The 17,804-nt window shown below is 42.8% G+C and overlaps 1 protein-coding gene across 3 annotated transcripts in view; it reads left to right on the forward strand.

Annotated features, from left to right (window-relative positions):
• LOC141773441 (neurotrypsin) overlaps positions 1–17,804 on the forward strand; it is a 67,705-nt gene that overhangs the window by 26,294 nt on the left and 23,607 nt on the right. For all 3 annotated transcript variants that reach the window (XR_012595111.1, XR_012595110.1, XM_074645281.1), the window contains exons 5-7: positions 7,913–8,088; positions 8,683–8,830; positions 15,402–15,580. Coding sequence is in view for 1 of the 3 variants with exons in the window: in XM_074645281.1 (XP_074501382.1) it covers positions 7,913–8,088; positions 8,683–8,830; positions 15,402–15,580 (503 nt within the window). In the remaining 2 variants the exon portion in view is untranslated. The remainder of the gene's footprint in view (positions 1–7,912; positions 8,089–8,682; positions 8,831–15,401; positions 15,581–17,804) is intronic.

Consider the following 17,804-nt stretch of genomic DNA (forward strand, 5'->3'; position numbering starts at 1 on the left):
ATTAATCACTACAGTATCTTCAAAAAACTTGAACTGTAACAAATTATTTTCTTTCTAGAAATTAAACAGTTCTATAACCTTCACTGGTTATAAACCACGAACAGTGTGAAATTCTTTTTTTCTCTTTTCAGAATCAGGAACAATACGAAACTCTTTCTATTATGAAAACTCTTGAACAAGTTATTTACAACTTATTTACGAACATAATCAGACAATCTACTGGGTGTTCGCCTGACTCTTTGCGGCCTAGAGGGCATCTCGGTGTGCGCGTATGTGTCAGAGTCATTTTCTGCATTCGGAGTCTGAGCTACTGCAGTGTGTATATCTTCCTCTAACACTTTATCCATTTCTGTGTTCTCAGCCCCTTGTGTTTCCTCCTCTTCACGAAATGTCCCTTGTCCCAGTTCAACTCCTTTATATTTCTTAACAAAGGTAGTGTTTCTTGCATATCGTGCTCCTGTTGGTGATTCCACTACGACCTTGTTTCCTGTCCTGCTGATGATTTTGTGTGGAGTCGCATTAAACGTTGTGGAAAACTTGTCGGTTTTGTCTTGCCTCAAGAGTACAGTGTCACCGACACTGACTTCTGACTGCTGCGCTCCTCTGCGTGTGTCTGCATACAGTTTACTCTTAGCTTTTTGCTCTGTGTCACGATCACACACTTCTTGATCAGTGTGCATCTCAATGAGTTCTGGCAACTTTCCTCTGATCTTTCTGTTGAACAGCAATTCAGCAGGGCTTTTACCTGTTGTTGCATGGTTGATGCTTCTGTATACAGTCACATATTTTCTCAGTTCTTTTTTCCAATCCAGTCCCTCTGACTGTGCAATCCTGATTCTCTTCATCAGTGATGCATTCTGGCGCTCAACTTCTCCGTTGGCCTGAGCATATTTTGGTGTGGTTTTGATGTGAGTGATCCCACTGTCCTCGCAGTATCGACTGAACTGTTCAGATCTGAACTGAGGTCCATTGTCAGACTTGCATGTGACTGGCAGTCCATGTCTGCTGAAGATTGACTCAAGACTGTCTATAATCTTGTCTGTCGTGGTGGTGGTGGTCATGATGTCATATTCATAGTACCGGCTGAAATAATCCACTACCACTAGAATGGAATGACCTGACGGGAGAGGTCCCAGTATGTCAACAGCTACATCCCGCCAGGGTCCATCAGGTAGCGGTGTGGGTCTCAGCGGCTCGGGTGGGTCAGGTCTAGCCACTATTTGACATCCGTGGCAAGCTTTACAATGTCTCTCAGCTGCACTGTCCATGCCAGGCCACCACACTTTTGTCCTGAGATGCTGCTTCGTTCCCACTATACCCAAGTGTCCCTCATGGGCTAGTGCAAGTGCCCGTGTTCGTAGGACCGGTGGCAACACTATGCGTGTACCTCTCAGAACAAGATATCCTATTGTGCATAGCTCATTTGCGATGATTGCATACTGTTTGCAATTCTCAAAATGTCCAGTTGCTATGGCTTTGCGTACCTCTCACAGCTCTGGATCAGCTGCTGATGCTTCTTCCACTTCTCTGGTGGTGAGTGCTTTTGGCGTTGCATTCACTGCCACAAATCTCACATACTCATCAGCTCCATGCTTGTGTTCAACCTGTTTCACTGTGTTTGTCAGGAGTCGTGACAGTGGATCAGCAATGTTGTTCTTCCCCGCTATGTGGACTACTTTGTACTCATACGGCTGTAGCCGAAGAACCCACCGCTCTATCCGTGCGCATGGTTTAGAGCGGGGACCATAGATCACTTCCAATGGTTTATGATCTGTGACTAGGTCAAACTGTCTCCCATAAATGTATGGATGTAGTCTCTCGCAGGCCCAAACTAGACCTAGCGCTTCTTTCTCTGTTTGAGAGTATTTACGCTCACAGTCAGTTAGGCTACGGCTCACATAGCATATCGGAACTTTAATACCTTTTTGGTTTTGCACTAGAACTGCGCCTAACCCCACAGGACTTGCATCCGCTATTACCTGTGTTGGCGCTTCTTTGTCAAAGTAGGCGAGGGTGGAAGCTCTAGCTAGCTCCGCCTTAAGGGCACTGAAAGCTTGTTTCTGTTCTGGCCCAAACCTGAAAGGCGTGTCCTTCCTTGTCAGGCTTCTCAGTGGTTCTGACAGGGTTGCAAACTGTGGGATAAATCTGCTGCTGTATCGAACCAGCCCAAGGAAACTCCGCACCTCTGTGTCGTTTTCTGGCTCCCTTGCTTCTGTCACAGCTCGCACTCTCTCCTCTGTCGGCCCGATACCTTTCTCCGACAGCAGAATCCCCATGAAAATCAGTTTATTCATGTTGAATTGGCACTTTTCTGGATTCAGTGTTAGTCCTGTCTCTCTGAGCCTGTCCATGACTGCGTGTAGCCGTCCGTCATGTGTCTGTTGGTCATGTGCGTGTATGATCACGTCATCAGAGATGTTCTCAACTCCTTCGATTCCAGCTAGGGCGTTGGCTATCTCGTGCTGATATTGTTCACTGGCCGATGATACACCAAAGAGCAGCCTCTTGTATCTGTACAATCCGTTGTGCACTGCAAATGTGGTGATCTCTCGTGAATCAGGGGTCAGCTCAAGCTGGTGATAGCCCCATTTCAGGTCTAACTTGCTGAATATGGTTGAGCCATTCATGCCCTGGAGCACCTCGTCCACAGTGGGGATTGGAAAGCGTTCCCTCACTATAGCCTCATTAGCACGTCTCATGTCCAGGCAAAGTCTAACATCACTTTTTGGTTTTGGGGCGACCACAACTGGATTCACCCACGGGGTCGGCCCATTTACAGGTTCAATAATGTCCAAGTCCATTAATTCCTTTATTCTGGATTCTACTGCCCCCCTGAGGTTGAATGGTATGCGCCTGATGGGCTGGGCTACTGGCCTCACCTCTGGGTTAATGTGCAGCTTTACCTGTCTTGTTTTCAGCTTTCCTACTCCGCTGAATACTTCTGGGTACTGCTGTTGGAGTGTTTGTTTAATGTCAGTTACAGCAGAAATGTTCTCACCTATTCTCAGAACCCCCAGTCGTGTCGCTGTCTTTTTTCCCAGCAGTGGTTCGCCGTTTCCCTTGATAACAATGAACTCGGCATGTTCAGTTTTGTTTCCTATTAAAACGTCACATGTAAATGCACCCTTGACTGTTAATGGCTGGGTGGAGGAATATGCATACAGTTCCCTCTCAGTCTTAGGGATATATGAGTGACACTTTATGCGTTCTGATTTCAGTTTTTCCCATGCATTTTCTCCCATTACATTTCTTGTTGCACCAGAATCAATCAGCATTCTCATATTCACTCCCCCCACACAGAAGGTAAGTCTCTCTGGCATGTTGTCATCATTAATGGCAAAAGCAAAGTCATCATGTGTATCAACATTGTTTACTTTCTGTTTTGTTTTCGAACCTTTTGTGCGGCACATTTTTCCATAATGATCTTTTCCTTGGCACTTGTGACATGTCTGTCCGCGTGCTGGGCATTTCGGATCTCGGCCAAGATGATCAGTATTCCCACATCTGTAGCACTTTCCATCATTTTTATTTTCTCTGTTTGGTTTTCCTTTTGTATTCCAATTTCCGTACTTTCCCTTCATTTCTTTTTGAAGGACTCGATTCACTGTCTCTGTAGTCGCTTTCACAGACGTGCATGACATGCTCTCCATTTGCTCCTCGATGCTCTCACAGCGCAAAGCTATCTCCAGTGCACGTGCTAGCGTCAGTCTGCGACCCTCTTCTAAAAGTTTTCTGCGTACATATTCAGATGTCCCTTTACTCAAAATGGCATCTCTGATCTGATTATCAGAATCTCCTCCATAATCACAGTCTCTTACAGCTTGTCGCAGGCGTGTTGCAAACTGCTGCACCGTCTCCTCTGGCTTCTGTTGCAACTTTAGAAATGCGTGCCTTGCTAATGCTGTGTTGACTTGAGGCACGAAGTAATCGTTCAGAGCGTCGACTGCCTCGTGGTAGTCCGTCGGCTCACCCGTGTCCGGTAATGTTGAGAAAACATCTTGTACGTCTGGTCCAGCTAGATGCAGTAGTAGTGCACGTCTCCTTTGCTTTGTAGCTGCTGTTGAATCTTCGGTTAGAATAAGTCCTTTACCGTCAGCATACAGCTCAAACGACATTAGCCACCTCTTCCATCTGGAACCTAGCGTAGCCGGCTCGGCGTAGCATGCAAAGTTCTGAATTCCGGATTTCTCCATACTAACTAACTACCTAAACTTGTACGTTTAACTAGCTAAATAGCGTCCATCCTCGTCGCCAATGTTATATCTCTGCCTTACTCCTGAATTAAGCAGGGATATTCGAATTGAATCCAATAACAGGGACCACACGTCTGCTGCTTAGCGCGTTCTCTTTATTTACCTTTCTTCTTCTCGTCTACCCATAATGCATTTCAACATTCTAACAGTGGCCTGTTAACCCTAGACATGACACCTAGCAACTGTTTTCAAGTTCAATAAACACAGATAATATTTGATCGGGAATAGGGACATGAAATCTTTCAGCACATGTGGACTGGCACACACTGACACACATACTATTACACATATTATTATTATTATCATTATTATTACACACACATACAAAGAGCAGAGAAATGGCTTCAAATAGACCCTGTGATTGGTGTTACTGCTCCTCCTCAGATCAGTTCAGTCATCATCAGAACAACTAAAAGCTCTCATATTAACCTGTTTCAATATCTTTACACTATCTCCTTATCAAAATAAGAATGGAACCTAAAATTATTTTTATTACTGCTCAGTGACATTAGCGAGGGGTTATGGCGTTGCTAAGGAGCCAACACATGTAGCCTAGCTACTCATATGTTAGCTGCACCGCCTCACAAATGTAACTAAGAGCTACAGAGATATCACTTCAAGAACAAGAATGTATAGGCCATCTGTCCAAGCTGCTGTAATCCCACCTCTGTTGAAGAAAAACTATCTAGATTAATTTGTAATTACATATTAATAATATATTAATAATTACAGACCAATTCCCAATCTTCCTTTTCTGAGCAAAATATTTGTGCACAAACAACTGGATGAATATTTCAATTCACATATAGTATATGATACACACTAGGGATGTTCATAATTAACTGTTTAATCGTTAACCGACATTAAGCATTTTAACAGATTAACGCTATCGGTTAAAACGGTTAAAAGAAATATTAATAATTAACTCAAAGGCTCAGAGGAGCAGCTCGTCTCTTTAAGGAGAAAAGCTGGTCCACCTTAACAGCCCACCTTAAGAGGCAGAGCCGGAGTTGCAGGATACAGGAAGTTGACTCCGGTCTCTGGATCGCTTGAGCGGAGCGGAGGAGTTGTAGTTTCATAGCATTTATTCACTGACAAATAAACTGTACACACACTGCTACACCTACGTTCACAGCTAGAACACCACCAACAACCTCACTCACCGCCAACACACACACACAGTCTGTTGGAAACTCACTAAAGTTACGCAGACTACGTGTGTGGCGGCGAGCAAGAAGCCTCCGGCAATGCTAGAGCTGCTAACGTAACACAAATGCACACACTGTTGGACACTCGCTATCGTTAATCCGGGCAGACACACAGCTGACAACCTGCTAAACTAAAGTGAATCTTGGTGGAGACTTTTACTGGGAAAGTGGCTGCATGTCCGCGACACTACACGCAGCATCGTAGCTGCTAAGTTAACGCTCCCGGATGGTGAACTGGGACTCAGTTGTCTGTTGTGCTCCTGCAGCTGGTAAACCGCTGCATGCGAGGCACAAATCTTGTCAGTTAATAATCGGTTAACGAGGGTCGGTTATCGGTTTAAAAAATGTTTCAAAATGAATCCCTAAAACACACCAATCCCTTTTCAAAGCCAGTAATAGCATCGAAACAGCTCTCATAAGAGTATCAATGACCTTAAGATCAAGTTCATCAATACCCAAATAGTTGAAGTAGTTGACAGCTTCAAATAACTCGGAGTGACTCTGGACAATAAACTCAGGTTTGACCAACACATCAATGACATTCAAAAAAGGAGCCACCAAAGACTATCAGTCATCCGTAAACTGAAAGGACTTTATGTTGCACCCCCTCTCCTCCTACTGTTGTACCAGAGCATCATCCAGCCCATCCTACTCTACTGTTCTACCTGTACCAGAGCATCATCCAGCCCATCCTACTCTACTGTTCTACCTGTACCAGAGCATCATCCAGCCCATCCTACTCTACTGTTCTACCTGTACCAGAGCATTATCCAGCCCATCCTACTATAGTGTTCTACCTGCTTTTTTAACGTGTTATCCGTCACTAACCGGGCAAAACTCACACGCATAACCAACACTGCTGTCAAGATAACTGGTCTCCCCACACCCAACCTCACAGAACTCAACAACAAAGCCATCGCACACATTGCAACCTCAATAGCACAGGACATCACTCACCCACTCGGTCACCACCTTACCATAATGCCCCGCTCCGGGCACTGGTACAGAACACTGAGGTGCAACAGGGCTCACTTTGGAAAAAGCCTGATACCCGCAGTCATAGCCGCCTTAAACAACAGGCGCCGCTGAATAGGCCTGAGTGTGTACTGCTGTCCGTCATTTTCTGTTGTTGTCGCTGTTGTATTGCTGTTACTGTTACTGTGTTACGGTGTGCTGTTGTATGTATTGGTGTCTGACAAGTACAGTGCTGTGGAAAAGAATTTCCCCTTGTGGGACAATAAAGTCTAAAGTCTAAACAGTGACTCACAAAGAACTTCAATTTTAGTATTACTTGATCTCACTGCATTCTTTGACACTGTTGATCATGACATTTTAGTCAGTTTAGCTGGTCCTGCTCTTAACTGGTTAACAGCTGTTATGTTGCAATCTGTAGTTTTAAATCATCAGAAACCAAGATTATTATTATTATTTTTTCAGGTCCAACAAGGGTCAGTCCTCTGGCCACTGTTCTTCAATCTGTACATGCCCATGCTTGGTATTATCATAAAGAAACACACAGTTGTACACTTCCCTTTCCTCTGATGATCTCAGTCCTGCTAGCAAACTGGTGAACAGAGTTGGTCCTAAAAGTCAGAGCGGGAAAATGTATTCACACTTGGTATCGTTGTCTCTGAACTACAGTGAGTAAGTCAGAAACCTTGGCATTATTTTGGATACTGATCAATTTTACCAATATCACCAGAACAGCGTTTTATCACTTGAAAATATATCAAAACTATTCATAGCATTCATAGCTCCAAATGACTCTAATGCATTTATCTCAGCAGGTTAGACTACTGTGACGCTCTCTCTGCAGGATTATCCCAACAGTCAGGAGGACGTCTCTCACACACACACACACATACACACGAATATTTGAACATATTAGGTTCAGTTACTGTGGTCCTGCTCTCTGGAACAAGCTGCCTGATGACTTGAGGTCCATCACAACTGTGTCCACATTCAAAAGCAAACTTCAAATGTTCCTATTCTCCCAGGCTTATGGTTAATTACTGTTGTGATATGTTGATATCTTGGTTTTTATTAGTCTGTGGTTGGTGTATGTTACTCTGTTCTTATATTGATGTTGTTTATGCTGATGTGTTCTTATGTTTATGCCTGTATTTTTATATTTTGTCTTTAAATGTAAAGCAGTTTGAGTTTACGTGTAATGAAATGTGCTATATAAATAACATTGCCATTGGCTTACCCCGCCCCAGGCTTCAAACTAAACACACAGAAGGTGATTGCACCATTGAGGTTGTAGTTTATAGACTCTGGAAGTCCAGAAATTCACTATTCTTGTCAGTGAGCTACTAGCACATTTCCTATTTCATCTGTGGGGTTAGATAGTGCTGCAAGTCTTTTTTAACAGGACATTTCCATTGCTCTTGTATGATGTTTGCTGTGAGTGTGCATGTGAGTCTCTCTGTCCATCTGCTGTCCTTGTAGTGAGATCGGTACAGCCCTGCAGCATTCCTACTTCGGTCCGGGTTCTGTCTTCCACTATGAGCGTCTGGGTTGCCGTGGTAATGAGAATTCCCTACTGGAGTGCCGGAGCAGGAAGTTTGTCACCAGCGACTGTAACCATGGCAACGAAGCAGGGGTGGTTTGTGCCGAGCCTGAAGGTGAGACCAGGGTGTCACCTCAGATTATATAAACAAGTACGTCACTGATAAATAATGACAAATGTATACATACAGTACATACTGTATACCACATGGTACATAATTACACTGCTGGCCAAATACAAGCACAGTGCTAGAATCTTTTCTTGTTGGCATTGGTTGTTTCTTTCAGAATAGATTCAAGACCTCATCATTTATAATTAAAAGTAACCAATCAGAACCAGAACTGACTCATTCACTGTGTCACCTTCTTCTATTTCTGATGCACATTCAAAGCTTTTGATGCAGCCCGGTACACAAACATACAATCATATTATAAATACATAAATAAAGAGACGTGAGGCAGCTCACCGTGACATGTACAGTGTGTAACGGAGCTGGAACATGGGCCTCTATGGAGCCTGGGAAGATAGTGACAGTTATTATCATGAGAGTGTTTTTGTTTTGACATACAACAAGCTAAAAGGGCTAAGAGCACATGCCCCCCCCCCCCCCCCCCGCCCCCTCCCAGAGACCCAGAGTCTGAAATCTTCCTAAAAACATGATGTGTATTATATTATTGGCTCAGTTGTTGCTTTACCTTTTGTCTGTCAGGCACTGGTATCCCTTTGAGGCTTGTGGGAGGCCTGGAGGACTTTGAGGGCCGCGTCGAGGTGTACCGGGATGGCAAGTGGGGAACCATTTGCGATGACGAGTGGGATGACACCGATGCCGAGGTGGTGTGCCGACAGTTGGGTCTGGGGTAAGAATACGTATGTGTACTCATACCTGGCCGATAAAACTGATACTGATTCAGTACCAAGGCATGTAGACAGTATACCAGCCTACAGATACAAGAGACAATCCTTCCATTTCTTGTATCAATATCAATATATTGTGACCAAAGTACTCTGATGAATAGAGTAAATTATTATTTGATACACATCATGGTAATGATGAGTAACACTGGAATTGATACCCTTTCAACACTTAACATAAGCTCAACTATCTCTAGCTCAGAGGTGGAAGAAGAATGAAGTAAAAGTAGAAATAGCACAATGTAAATGTACACCATTATAAGATTTTATTCAACTCAAACAACATACAGAATGATAATCCGAACAATGCAGAATAGCCCTTTTCTTACTGTTATATTATCATGTACATTATTAGGGATCCAAGCAGCAACAGTGGTGGAACACAAGGGGGCTGTTGCTGTGTGCTTTGGTATGTGACTAGCTGTGATTTAGAACGGGTCTAACGGGCTAAACAGGAACTTGCAGGGGTATAAAAAAGCTGCATGCTAAAGTAGCCTTGATTGCTCTGTCAAAACCAGCAGCAGCCGGATGTTTGGTGAAATGGCCTGAACGGACACATATCCTGCAGGTTCCAGGTTCATACTTGTATTTTGGGTTTCTACTTGAACATGTTTACATGTTTTAATTACATGTCAAGATATGTACATCTACCAGACAGAGACAGTCCAATTGAACATGCTGATGAGTTGCATTATGGGAAATGTAGGAGTGTTTTGGAGTTTGACCCATACTAAGGACTAAAAGTCAGGATATCTCAGCCTTTGGTTTGATTTTGACTATTTAAAGAAATAAGGAGTCCTCCAACTTTATGAAAGACCTTCCCATTAGTTTGTGACTGATCCAGAGGAAGTAGCCGGTTGGTCGTGCTACGGTTGCTAAAAATAGTAACACACTACCAGAATATGTCTGATGATCCTCGCCTCGAAACCCGTGTCACCCAAACCTCATGCCATTAATATTTAGCATACACACATGCATAGATGGTTCTAAGGTGGATCTTTTATCGTTGCCGTTATAATGACGGTCATTTATCATTATTATCGCTATTTCCTATTGGCTTTATTATCGCAGATCGTCGAGCTATTAATGCTATAAATAGTAACATTAACGCGCTACCAAAACACGGCTGATGATCATCGCCTCGTATCCTGTGTTGTAATGATATGAAAGATGTAATTGGCTTTATTATTAAGGCGGTTCAAACGGTGTGTTAATATTGTCTGTTGTGCTTAATCTATGGTAGAAATTAAGCAGTGTGTGCTGTATGTAAATATTACAATATTTTGTTTATCACAAGCATTGACTATTAACTTTATACACTTGCCATTGTGATTAATTAATAGCCTATCATTTAGGAACAGGACAGAATAGTTTATATATAATATTATAATATAATTTAATATAATATAGGCTAATAAAATAGATTATTATTATTTTGTTTATCACAAGCATTGACTATTAACTGTATACACTTGCCATTGTGATTAATTAATAGCCTATCATTTAGGAACAGGACAGAATAGTTTATATATAATATTATAATATAATTTAATATAATGTAGACTAATAAAATAGATTATTATTAATACTATTATTACTAGAAGAGTATATATATATTTATTGTATATAATATAATTCAGTGGTATGCTATACATTGTATTTGAATGAAAAAGAACACTTGTATTGAGTCATCTTAATAACATATTTATTATAAACAAATTTTAAAAAACAGTACAGTAATAAAATCAGTGCAATCAGTGGTATATACATTTATCAACAATAAAATCAACAGGAATACAATGTAATGGAACAAAATAGAACAGAATATATATATATATATATATATATATATATAATACAATAAAAAATATATATTATAAATACTATTGTTACTAGAATAATATATATATAATATAATGCAATATAATAAAATATAATATAATATAATACCATATAATATAATACCATGTAATAGAATAGAATAGAATATAGTATCGTATAATAGAATATAATAGATTATTATTAATACTATATTACTAGAATACAATACAGTATATGAAATAGTATATAATACAATACAATATAGGCTAATGTGAACAGAGTTATCAGGGTCGAGTATCTTTTTTTGTGCCATATCCCCGGGCTTCAAGTGCAGCCCTCCACTCAGCCAGAGTCACGGTGGCTGTGGCCTGGCAGTACCAATTCCCAAAGTACTGTTGGTGGGTGGCAGGGTCCCGCTCCCTCTGACACTGCTTGCAGGTGATGGCGTCACTCTTCCTAGAGTATTTCCTCTTCCTTTTGCCACTCTGTTCCTCCTCCTGTCTTTTCCTCTTGTGGTAATTTTGAGTGGTGTAAGGCACATCTGTCAGGGAAGAACCTGCAGGAACCACAGATTGGAAGGCAGGCAAGAGAGGTTGTGGTGCAGGCAGGTGAGGTTGGGCTGCACACAGGAGAGGTCTGGGCGCAAGCAGGAGAGGTCTGAGAGGTTGGGGAGCTGCCTGGAGAGGCGGCTCGAGAGCTGCAAGGAAGGGCGGCCTAAGACCAGCAGATGGAGTTATGTTCAGTCTTTGTTTTAGCTGGGCCATCCCTGCAGTATTAGGGGGCAAAACAAAGATGTGGGGATTTGCCACACTGCTGTTAGGCATACAGGGTCTTCCTTTCCTTTCAACTGCAGGAGGCAGGCTCTCTGGGCTGACGAAGGTGATTTTTGAGGTGGAGATGGCCTGCTCGCAAAGAGGCTGAGGGCCGTGGTGAGGTGGAGGGCAGCTGTGTGGTGGTTGCAGCTCGTGAAGAGGCTGAGGGCCGTGGTGAGCTGGAGGGCGGCTGTGTGGCGGTTGTAGCTCGAGAAGAGGCTGAGGGCCGTGGTGAGTTGGAGGGCGGCTGTGTGGAGGTGGCAGCAGCAGCAGTGGCAGGTTGGCTCTGGCTTCTAGCGGATCTCACCTCCCGCTTGACCTGGATGGCATAACGGCCTGCAGGATAATGTGAGATGTACCCCTGGAAGGCTCTTTTGTTGACGAGGTTGTTGTGTGAATCAGAGTTTCCTGACTCCTCTGACATTGATGCCACCACATAACCCGCATACCCCAACGCATTTTCTGCCACCCATTGAAAAGTTTGGCCCCTGAATATCCCAAACTGCATCTGATGTTGGCCCAGGACATGCTGCATATTCTCCGGGTCTCCACCGCGACGCAGAACAGCCATCTTCGCAGACTCTTTCACCCTCTCAGGCGACAGAGCCCGCACCCATGGCCTGTTCTCCCTCTTAATTCGTTTTGCTTCCTCTGTGTCAAAGAGGCTAGCATGGCCATCCCCCCTCCTCCTAAATTTAGGCTCCATTCTGTATGATTGGGGGAAAAAACAAAACACAGTGAGAATATGCTTGGTCTGTCCTCTTATATTGTAAAATTATGGCCTGCTATATGTTATGTTATAATTTCTTTCTTCTTTCTTAATTTCATATTTACTTTTAGTATATTTCACTACAGAATAGTGATCCAGCAAACTAAGAATGTCATTGCATTGATAACTTGTTTATTTATGCATATGACAATACATCCTTGTATCCTTGTATTATATCCTTGTATTCTGATCTCCAATCTAGCTAAACTAACATAAATTACACTCTGTGTCCATTACTTCTCATGCAAAAGAGGTTATGCAACATTTAGTTGCCTCTGTCTGTCTGTGATACAGTGTTTTCTAATAATGTACTTACTATACAGAATCTGTAAACAATTTAATTTTTTAAAACTAGTTACCAGGTGAGTACCTTACTGGACCTATGCATTACATGTCTTATTCTCAACTGCTTTACAACCTGTAACTTAACACTATAACATTCTGAAACAATTCATATACACAGGGGCTAAATTAGCATACTCAGCAAAATACCAAATACATAGACTGATCCACACATAAAGAGTAGAAACATAGATTACGTTGGTAAACTGTGGACTACGTATTTTCTGTCTTGTACTATTGATTAACGTTAACGTCAGTGTTATTACCAAATAGCCAGCCCGTTATTAACTGTAGGGCTACATAATGTGCTATGTAAACAGACAGGCTAACACACTAGTGTTGTCAGCTGCCTAAAATAAAGCATAGTATCATATCAGCTGACGTCAGCTGGTTATGAATGGAGAGTCGTTCGCGACTTCAACTAGTGTGAGATAGCCAGGTTACGTGGATATGACATTAGCTCGCTAGCGTGCTGGCTCGCCACCAATGTAAACCACATATTTTCAATAAATGGTTGACGATGAACTTACCCAAACTATAGCAAAGACGTCGGGTCGAAAAGAAATGCTGGTGAAGGACTTGACTTTCCGTTGAAGGGACCTGACGTTGATTTCTAGGGGCGTGGCTTCCGGCGTCAATCTTGGTAGCGATAGCGAGTGTGATTGGTCAAATCTTGGTAGACGCAACGGACGGTGATTGGCTGTCGCCATTCTTGGTAGCAGGGCGGCCTCCGATTGGTCAAATCTTGGTAGAATCTTGGTAGCGATACGCAAGATGATTGGCTCTCAAATGATGGATGAGCTCGACCGACAGGCGACGGGCAGCTCTTTATTCAAAGAACTGTCCTGTTAGTAGATCAGACCTTTAAACGGGCAAGGTGCTTATGTTATGGTGTCAAAAAAAAGTTTGGAAATTAGTTCTTAGCGGATTATTTCTCTGTTGTTACAATGCTAATGGTCATTGTATTTTACATGGTTGGAAAGCCTGTTTATTTACCTTCACAATGATGTCCAACTTGTAAGGATCATGCATTTGTGGGATGAGCAGCACAGCTGATTATGTTCCAAAATGCTCTGCCAATGGTAAACAGAGTATTCTCCTGTTGGTGTTGACTCTTGTTTTAAGTTGTTTGGTGGATTGGATGATTGAACTCTCTATCAGTAACAAGGAACAAACAAAACATATTGTCTATTTTACACTTTATTCATTTAATCCACCGTCAGGAGCCTCAGTAGCGGTGGAAGATCCATACGCAGCCACAACAGCCTGGCACCTCCTCCTCATGCTGGTCACCAACCTGGTCACACGTTGCTGTGGGATGGCGTTCCATTCCTCAACCAGGATTCGTTGCAGCGTAGTTGTGTTGGTCACTCTAACACGTACAGCACGCCCAAGCTGATCCCACAAGTGTTGAATTGGGTTGAGGTCTGGACTCTTGGCAGGCCGTTCCATTCTCTCTACTCCCACATTGTGGAGGTAGTCTGTGATAACCCTGGCTCTGTGGGGGGCGAGCGTTGTCATCTTGGAGGATGAAGTTAGGTCCCAGATTGTGGAGATATGGGATCGCCATTGGCTGCAGAATCTCATCCTGATATCTCACTGCATTGAGATGGCCTTCAATGATGACAAGCCTTGTTTTGCCAGTGATATCATTGAGGGAACACACAACCCCGCTGGCTGACCTGCAATGAATCCTGGTTGAGGAATGGAACGCCATCCCACAGCAACGTGTGACCAGGTTGGTGACCAGCATGAGGAGGAGGTGCCAGGCTGTTGTGGCTGCGTATGGATCTTCCACCGCTACTGAGGCTCCTGACGGTGGATTAAATGAATAAAATGTAAAATTGCCAATATGTCTTGTCTGTTCCTTGTTACTGATAGAGAGATAGATCCCACAAATGCATGATCCTTACAAGTTGGACATCATTGTGAAGGTGAAGAAACAGGCTTTCCAGCGATGTAAAATACAATGACCATTAGCATTGTAACAACAGAGAAATAATCAACCAAACACAAATTTCCAAACTTTTTTTTACGAGTTTATGATCAGACTGTGACGTACTTGACCGTGGGGACAAATTAAGGGATAGAGACAGTCACATTTATGCTGTTAGAGAGACATGAACAAGATGTGTCCCAGTCCCATACTACACAGCTGCTGTGTTCAGGGCTAGGGTTAGGGTTGACCCCATCATGCCCTGGGTCTTACAGTCGGTGGAGAGCAGCTGCGGCGCCTGGCTCTAAAAACTGCGGCCGCCTCGATCTCGTGAGGTCATCGTTGCCCAAGTGTGTGTGACGTCAGAGCAAGTCGGGATCAAGTCGGACACAAATCTAACCATCATGCATTGCGCAGCCAATAGGACTTTTTCACCGAAGATGTTGTGACGCAGTAGGAAAAGCAGAGGTGTAATTAAATTAATGATTTGACTTCTGGTCCCTGGTGTTGTGCGTTCTGGCTCACTCTCACTGGAACACAGTTCAAGTCTGCTGCCTTTAAATTATTCATCACTCCATTCCAACACCTTTATTTGGCATCCTACTGTTTGAATTGAGACACACTTAGATGTATCAGGGTTTTGTATTGCACAATTGCATGCTGGATACTTTCCCAACTAGGTGTTTTATGGTGTTTTTTTGATATACCCACAATGCCGACTAAGTAGAAACACCCGGTGCCCATATGATGGCATTCATCTGCATATTATTAATATAAACACACACTTGACCATGCTATACACATTAAAGGTTGTCTTTATTTGTCTGGACCAACAGGGGCGTGGCCAAGGCGTGTTCATGGGCCCACTTTGGTCAGGGTGTTGGTCCCATCTTCTTGGACGGGGTGCAGTGTTCAGGCAATGAACTGTCTCTGGAGGAGTGTCCTCATAACATCTGGGAGCAACACAACTGTGACCATATGGAAGACGCAGGGGTGTCTTGCAACCCATACACAGGTCAGAGCCAAGGAAGGAAGCACTCACTAACTCACACATTCATATGAGACGACACTGTAGTCAGTCCTTTTGTTATACCGTGACGATCGGCCATAGAGAAAAAGGATAGAAACAGCAACATTTCTACTGTGGTTATAAGCAGTGATAACACATATCACTGTGATATATTAGGGCGGCTGTGGCTCAGAGGGTAGAGCAGGTCGTCCACCAATCGGAAGGTTGGTGGTTCGATCCCCAGCTGCTCCGGGTCACATGTCGATGTGTCCTTGAGCAAGACACTTAACCCCAAATTGCTCCTGAAGGCATAGCCATTGGTGTGTGAATGAGTATTTAGATTAGATCTTGATGGGCAAAGTTGGCACCTTAGTAGCCTCTGTCATCAGTATATGAATGGGTGAATGCTGACATGTAGTGTAAAGAGCGTAGAGTGGTCGGAAGACTAGAAAAGTGCTGTATAAATGCAAGTCCATTTACCATATCTACAAGTGCTAAGTCAAAGGCAGCTGGATTTGCTGTAGATTATTGAAGACATGTCACCTCCCGTCCCAAATGCTTCTTCACTTCTGACTGATGACTGGTGGGGATTCACAGGAACTTAACCTCTATAGGTTTGTTTACACATTGAGAGTCGCTGAGGTCACATGTTGGTCATTAGGTGACATGATGTCATGTAAGAGTCACATGATTTAAGGTGTGAAAGGGTTTTAAAGGGGACATATCCTGCTCATTTCCAGGTTCATACTTGTATTTTGTTGGTTTCTACTATGTTCACATGCTTTAATATTCTGTCTGAATACACCTGTATTCAGCTTCTGTCTGAATATACCTGTATTCACCCTCTGTCTGAATATACCTGTATTCACCCTCTGTCTGAATATACCTGTAGTCACCCTCGGTCTGAATATACCTGTATTCACCCTCTGTCTGAATATACCTGTATTCACCCTCTGTCTGAATATACCTGTATTCATCCTCTGTCTGATTATACCTGTATTCACCCTCTGTCTGAATACACCTGTATTCACCCTCTGTCTGAATATACCTGTATTCACCCTCTGTCTGAATATACCTGTATTCATCCTCTGTCTGATTATACCTGTATTCACCCTCTGTCTGAATATACCTGTATTCACCCTCTGTCTGAATACACCTGTATTCATCCTCTGTCTGATTATACCTGTATTCACCCTCTGTCTGAATATACCTGTATTCAGCATCTGTCTGATTATACCTGTATTCACCCTCTGTCTGATTATACCTGTATTCACCCTATGTCTGAATACACCTGTATTCATCCTCTGTCTGATTATACCTGTATTCACCCTCTGTCTGATTATACCTGTTTTCAGCATCTGTCTGATTATACCTGTATTCACCCTCTGACTGATTATACCTGTATTCATCCTCTGTCTGAATATACCTGGATTCATCCTCTGACTGATTATACCTGTATTCATCCTCTGACTGAATATACGTGGATTCAACCTCTGTCTGAAACGCTCCGTTTTAGCGCCGGTCTCTTTAAGACCCCCTCCTGATTGGCTTGTGAGAAAATATGGTGCACCTTTACAAAGATATCTCTCAGGCTGTAGGCGGTATATTCTAATGAGCCTGCATGTCTACACATATTTTCTGCAGTAATATATTATGGTGGAGAAAAAACACACTCTCGCTATCTATCTCATGGCTCAGTTTATTCATACTCATCTCACAGAGTGCTGTTTGCTTCAGTTTCATCATGGTCTGGTGTTCCTCTCCTCCACAGTCTCTGGGTGTGAAACAGAGCTGATGAGTAGTGCTACAGCCGTCACATGTTTAACTGGATCATAGGTTAAATGACCTATTTATGATATGGTGAAGGGTTTTGGGGTTTATTTAAGGTATTTGACTAGGAAATGGTGATTGCTATTATTTGTTATGCTTGTTTAAAGTAAGAGCTGGCTGTAAAATTGCAGACTGTGTAAAATGAAAGATAAATGATTCGACAGTTGGTTGGTCTTGGGGGAGGGGCTTAACACTTCTCTGGCCACCAAAGGTCGTGAGTCAGTCTGCGGGTAGCTATAAACCACACAGGTGATTAGAAAAACGCTTTCTATTGCAAATTAAACATATCATTTTTTGTCTTTGTTTTTGCTGTGGACGTCCAAGTTTTTGTTTTTTTCACTATTTTTGTAAATGAAAGCACTTCAGTCTATTTTTACAACTGAAGACATCTTGCTATGTT

This window comes from Sebastes fasciatus, chromosome 9, assembly GCF_043250625.1.
Source record: "Sebastes fasciatus isolate fSebFas1 chromosome 9, fSebFas1.pri, whole genome shotgun sequence".
In the NCBI taxonomy this organism is placed as follows: domain Eukaryota; kingdom Metazoa; phylum Chordata; class Actinopteri; order Perciformes; family Sebastidae; genus Sebastes; species Sebastes fasciatus.